Here is a 6860-nt window from a genome sequence, read left to right as displayed (position 1 = left end):
CTGCACCACCTTACGTTCTACATTCGACTCATCAGGTGTGTTGGATGCTGGCTCCTCTGCTAAGCACTGTGGCTTCATCTGCCAGCCCCCAATAAGGCCATAGTGACGTAGGAGTTGGTGGGAGGAACAACGGTGTAGAGCTGAAGATGGCTCATCTGATGTGTTGGTTGGTGAAGAGTCTTCAAGCATTGGTAGAGAGAGTGATTGGTGGTGCAGGCTGAGGGATATGCAAGTCTTACCAAGTGTGTTGCTTTACAGATTGGGCTTTTGTTTTAGTTTTCCCTAAGTGACAGGGGCACGTTGACTGTTTGTGGGGGGAGTGATGGGCTCTGATTGCTTTTGCTAGGTGGGGAGGATCCTGGCAATAACAGAGACAACTTGTCACCTGGATGACATAACAACAGTGAGATGTGCAGTCTAATTGGTTGCCCGCCAGGAATAAATCAGCCGCATATGGGGCATGCCATTGGTCAGTCAATTGAACAGTGCCAGTTTTTTTTTTTTTTTTTTCAATTAAAATTGATCACTTGAATTTCTGTTTTCCTGACTAGAGGGCTCCTTCAATCTGGCGACTGATTTTCTCACACATGTACCCCGTGCTTTGAAAACATTATGTAAAGTTCCAGGTTCGAACCGGTAAATGGACCAGACTGTGTTTCCAGTTCACAAGCCACGATGTTGGAAGATGGCTCCAGGTCTCTTTTACCAATCTGCGGGGTTACCAACCGTATAGCCACCATGGTATGGTGATCAAACACAGGTTTCTTTACAAACAGACCTGGCGGCTCATGCAGAGAGAGGCATTGTGACAGTAGAATTCAGCAAATTAAAGTCCACATACCCATTGCACTCAGAACTGCTGTTCCATCAGTGAAGAAATGGGTGCGGCGGATGTCTACCGCCTAAATATACAGCTAAAGAGATGGACGCCGGCACTCCAAAGCAAATCAAGAACGTCTATTTATTCACGTACACGTTGCACAGCAAAAACACTCAGTGCAACGTTTTGGGGTCTCGCAGGATCCCCTCCATCAGGCAAACAAAACGTTGCACTGAGTGTTTTTGCTATGCAACATGTACGTGAATAAATAGACATAGTTACATAGTTAGTCAGGTTGAAAAAAAGACACATGTCCATCGAGTTCAACCTAGATGTACTGGATTTGCTTTGGAGTGCCGGCGTCCATCTCTTTATCAGTAGAATTCAGCAGGCTACATCTTGTAAAGAGCATTATAGTGTTAAAAATGATTTTCCAAAATCATCTTCCATGACAGCATGCATGAGAGGATGAATAAGTGCCACCCTGAAAGATTCCTGGTGTTATTGGGTATCTTAACTGCGAATGTCCTAAATCATCTTCCAGGATGGCGCTTCGTGTATGCTGTCCTGGAAACTAACTACCAGATAACTAACTCCGTAAGTCATTTGACATTTGTCAGCCATAAAAACTGAGCATGATATTTATTAAACCAATGTAACAAATAAAACAATGCGCCTATCCTAGCTAATTTTGTATGAATGTCTCTTGTACAAATGTTAATGGCCCTTTGGGGAAGAAATAGTTTTTTACCTGATTGGAATCATGCCAATCATGATCAAAGGGAAAATCATCTTCATATAAGGGAGAGGCGACATGCCGAAGCCACATAAGATGACTAGCTGGAGGACCTGGAGGCCGGTGAAGTAGTGAATCTTCCTCTGCGGGACTCGTCTGATGTAATGGGTCGGAGGGTACGCCGTCTACAGGAAAAACACAAAGTGACATCATGTATACAGAACAACGCAACCAGACTGAATGGCCTTGAGATAGAGCGCCATAAAATACATGAGCATGCATGGGCATCTCTATTGTGAATTACATTTTTAGACAGAGCATTTTTGTGTGTGTGTCCCTGTTCGCAAATACTGTATGTTGGTGAGTTTTAGTCAACACGCTTTAAGTATAATAAACCTTCATGTAAAGATTCAGCCACTGATAAAACTTAGAAGTGCAGCAGTAAAAGAGCTTTGAAACAAGTCATCACTGACCTCTCTAGCTGCTTGCCAGGCCTGCCACATAGGGGTTAACAAGTGCTGTACACTTATGCTCCCTCCCTTACAAGTCTACAGTGATCAAGGGGAGTTCAGAACTTCGACTAATAACCCGGCAGCCCAGCATGCGGTAAATGAGCAATTAGCCAGCCGCGTTTTATCTCGGGACTCTTTGTGCTGATGCAGCAATATTGCAGTCCACAGAATGACTTTCTGAATAAATGTTGGCAGGTCAGACCCTTCATGTGGTCTGCCCCAACCTACACTGAGACTCAGCATCCCCGGCAAGGCCAACAAAGCCCTGAGTATATCTGGAAGTCAAACAATCCAATTTAGAATGCTGCGCTCCCATCAAAAGTATCCCCAATGCCAATCGGTCATACATTTTTGTAGCAATGCGGGCTTACCAATGATGGAGATGGGTGAAGTAAATGTCAGGTCTCTATTGCTTGCTGTGGCTTCCCATCCCTCTGGTCTCAGGACAGGAAATGAGCCCCGAGTTTAATCCCTGATAAGTTTTTGGAATGTATGGCCCCGGTAGTCTGCAAAAGTAGGCCAGTGTGCTGCCTGATTCCTAGAATTGCCCACTGTAGTTCACAGACTATTACAGAGCAAAGAATCATGTGACACTGCCTCAAAACACTGTGAATAGACTGCTGAATCTGATTGCAATAGATCATATTACAATGTTTCATAGGTTGCTTTTATTTGCTGCCCGGAGGTAATGTTTAATTCAGTTGGAGAAGCACAGCATTGGTCAGTAGAGAGTTAACCTGCAGAACAGTATTGGGAGGATGCAGGCAATGCTATCAGATAGGATTTATGACTACAGTGACCCATGTGACTTCCCTTCTGGAGGACAGGAACTGGAGGAGAGCCAGATAGTGACACAGCAAAATGTACTGAGCAAGAGGATTCCAGGGTACAGGCAGCCAGGAAACTCCATCCAGCTGCCACACTCTGATGACACAGCAGCCTAAAAGCAATCAATAGACTTCCTAATGGATTCAAGCTGAACTCTGAGCAAGCAGATACATGTGCAGTTGAAATACTGAATCAATTGTAGCCGCCAAAGGATTTGCAATGGTGTGCAGTCAGTTTTGTTCTGCAGATCAGGGAAAGAGTAATGCCAGATAACGGACATTCCATGTAGCAGCAGCACAGCTGGGTCAAGAACACTGGTCAAGACTTACCCATGGCTGCTGATTGGACAATATAGGAGCAGCAGCACACTGATGATGTTGTCTCTCTGCTCAGTTTGCTATCTACTCCCACCCTCCCTCTACCTATTTACACTAAAGTGCTGCTGTGCAGGGATTATACGGCATGTCTGGAATAAACTTTAAAGTAGGGATGCACCGATACTAGCAGATACCGAGTATTTGGGCGAGTACTCCTACTTTGCCACTTCAATAGTTTTAGCTGGGGAATGACAGTTACCTGCTGATGTACACACAGCATGCAGTGGCTTGGAGCAATAGCCAGCATGCTTTTGGTTATTTTAGATTGCAATAGCCAATAGCAGGCTTGCTATTGCACCTGCCTGCTGTCAACCAGCAGAGGAGGGAACTAGGGATGCATTGATACCAACTCTTGTACTTACCCCAATACCGGAACTTCCGGTCAGAGGGAGATTTCTTCTGACCAGCAGTGACGCGAGGGAACACTGAGCTGGCTTCCCGGGCCAATCAGGAAGCCAGGCGGTGGGTAAGGACCTGCCTCCGGTTTCCTGGCTGGCTGGGAAGCTGGCTCCATGCTGTTTGGCTGGGAAGTCGGTTCCATGCCGATTGGCTGGGAAGCCGGCTGATCAGCATGAAGCCGGCCAAACAGCATGGAGACGGTTTTCTGCCCAATCAGGAAGCCGGGCATCGAGTAAACCGATCATTAAAGAAACATAGGAATGCAACTGCTGACCTTCTGAAGTGCTAAAAGCCCAATTTCCTCTGGCTTTAAGTCTTTCCAGTAACTGACCTGGAACAAGCACCTGGAGGAAGGGCAGGTCAAAATCAAAATCTGCATACTCCAGGTCAGTGACTCAAGATATACAAGCCAGAGGTTCACCATAACAGACAAAAACTCACATTTTTGAAAGGAGAGGTCAGCAGTGGCAGCCTGAAGGTCTCCTTTAGGCCTGGTTCACACTTTTCCGTGTTGTAGCGCGTTCAACGCTCTATGAACGCTCTACAAAACGTACAAACTTGAAAATCCCATTGTTTTCTATGGGTATGGTTCCACCTTTCCGTATTTCAGCCCGTCTGAACGCACTACAAAACGGCCTACGCCCAAAGAAGTAGATGTACTTCTTTGGGGCGTTTTGGTCTCGCGTTTCCATTGGGATACAGCCAAGTAGCCCTCGGAAACGCACGTTTGGCGCGCGTTTTTTTACCGCGAATCGCGGTAACAACGCGTGCCGCGAAACGCGCATATTCAATACGCCTAGGTGTGAACCCAGCTTTAAGCCCTCGTTCACACCTAGGCGTATTGCATATGCGTGCCTGTCGCGCGTTTCTTTTTACCGCGACCGTCGCGCGATTCCGAAGGCTACTTGGCTGTATCCCAATGGAAAACGCCCTACAAAACGGCCCAAAGTAGTACCTGGACCTTTTCAGGCGTGGGCCGTTTTGTAGGGCGTTAGGGACGGGCGGAAATACGCCAAGGTGGGAACGAGGCCATTGACTACAATGCAATTTATATTTTTGACCGTTTTGTAGAGCGTTCGTCGAGCGTAGAACGCGCTACAAAACGGTCAGGTGTGAACGAGGGCTAAGTGTATGTGTCAACCTTTTAAAACGTTCTTGTCTAATAACAGGCAACACAAAGTATCCAATATTGTCTTTATTAATTGAACAAATCTAAGCCAGTGAATGTAGCAGGGAGGAAATGAGTGGAGCTACTTCTATCAGGAGGGCAAAGGTAGGGATGCTTTTCTAAACTCTTTTCTCAGACAGGCATGGCCAAAGTCAGGATTCGCCTACCGAAATAATATTGTTGCCAACCCATCTTAAAATAAACTACATGTTCAAAGATATTTGAACACCACTGCAAATTAATGAGTTCAGGTGTTGCCAGTCAAGGGGACTGTTAATGCTACAGCATACAAGGACATTTTAGACCACTTGCTTTTCCTACCCACCTTGTGCTAACAGTTTGGTGAAGGCCCTTTTCTGCTCCAGAATGACTGACAACTGTGCCCACACTGTGTACAAAGTCAACTCCATAAAGACATGGTTGGATGAGTTTGGTGTGCAGGAACTCAAGTGGCCTTCACAGAACCCTGACCTTAACCCTACTGAACACTTCGGGGACGCACTGGAATTCTGATTGCCAGCCAGGTCTTCTCATCTAACATCAGTACCTGTGGCCTTTTGCCTGAATTGGCACATATTCCCGCAGACACACTCCAAAATCTTGTGGAAAGTCTTCCCAGAGGATGGTAGGCTCCCAATGGAAGCCACCTCTATATTATACCCAGGTTTTGGAATAGGATACCCAACAAGCTCACATAGATGGTCAGGTGTGGACAGACATTTGGCAATTTAATGCATGTCTTTATCTGAAAATCCCTATAAAGATGGGGAATTACATTATAAAAATTCAAACCTAACAAAGGATTACCTTCATTGTTCTGTTTAAGTCAAATGACAGACTTGTGACAATACAGTTTATAGAATATATACAGCAGTGACACGGTGTATACATATCATGCTGCTTGGCACTAAGCAGTCTTTGCTCCTTTCACCCAGACAGGAAGGTCACAGCTCTGTGATATACATCCAGTCATAACCAACAACCTGCTCATTAGACAATGGTGTCTTTGATGTGCTCGGTGTGAGTGATATACACAATAAGACCATTTCCTGGGGAAATTGCTTGCTGATTCTATACCTGCAGAACTTCCTGCCCACGTGTCGCCCTCCACCTACCTGCTCTTTCAACAGTAGCGCCACCCGCTCGAAGAGCTGGCTGCCGTCAATGGAGGTCAGGGCGATGTACAGGAAGAGCCCATACAGGACTGGTTTGGGGATCCACTGTAGTGGGAGCGGCAGGAGGAAAAGGGAGAGGCCCACCAATACATTGGCCACAAGCGACGTCAACCGAGTCTCCTTCACGGTCACAATCCTGGAATAAACAAAGACATATGTGAGGGCTGAGAGACAAAAGCTTTCCTAGAAGAGTTAATAGACTGTAAGCTCTAATGGCTGGCCGTTACTTTGAGAGAAAAAAAGCCGGCAGCACACTGGGAAGGCCAATGTTTGGAAGACTTTACTATTCCAGGACAAACTGCATGCAAATGAAGCCCAGTGGTGGGTGAAATGCATCAGTAGAGGGGGTCTCAGATGGACTTCATGCAGTTTGTCCTGGAAAAAGGTATTGGACTTTACCTTGTGCCGGCACTGGCTGTTGTGTTGGTGGGGACAAGCCACCAAATTGGCATTTGCAACCAGAAAGCTGAGAAAGTGATCCACTATAGAAGACTTGGGAACCGGGAAACTTTTACTTGGCTGGTTGCTACTTTGGCCAACAAATCTGAGCTATTCCCAGAATTGTTATGAAGCTCTAGCACAGGATAGGAGACAAGTAAGTACCAGCAGAATGCCTGACCTGGTTTCAGGTCTCAAATTTCAAGCTACGTGACAACACACCAAAAGTAGTTGGTAGGTCTGCCAGAGTCTACCTGTCATATCATGTCTTCAGTGAAGGATTGCACCACTTATCCTCACACACTCACTATGCCAAAAGGTGTTAAAGTATATCTAAAACCCAATTTGTTTTGGATAACTCAATAAAACTTTTGCTGTTTTCTTTACAAATCCCCCCCCCCCCCCCC

The 6860-nt window shown here is 46.0% G+C and overlaps 1 protein-coding gene across 3 annotated transcripts in view; it reads right to left on the bottom strand.

Annotated features, from left to right (window-relative positions):
- The window catches only part of SLC4A11 (solute carrier family 4 member 11), a 159541-nt gene that overhangs the window by 784 nt on the left and 151897 nt on the right, over window positions 1-6860 (bottom strand). For all 3 annotated transcript variants that reach the window (XM_018560904.1, XM_018560906.1, XM_018560905.1), the window contains 2 exons: window positions 5956-6151; window positions 1572-1741 (listed from right to left, as the gene is read on the bottom strand). In XM_018560904.1, coding sequence (XP_018416406.1) covers window positions 1572-1741; window positions 5956-6151 — 366 coding nt within the window. The remainder of the gene's footprint in view (window positions 1-1571; window positions 1742-5955; window positions 6152-6860) is intronic.

This window comes from Nanorana parkeri, unplaced genomic scaffold, assembly GCF_000935625.1.
Source record: "Nanorana parkeri isolate BGI_ZX_2015 unplaced genomic scaffold, ASM93562v1 scaffold486, whole genome shotgun sequence".
NCBI classification, from domain to species: Eukaryota; Metazoa; Chordata; class Amphibia; order Anura; family Dicroglossidae; genus Nanorana; species Nanorana parkeri.
This window is presented reverse-complemented; position numbering and strand designations above follow the sequence as displayed.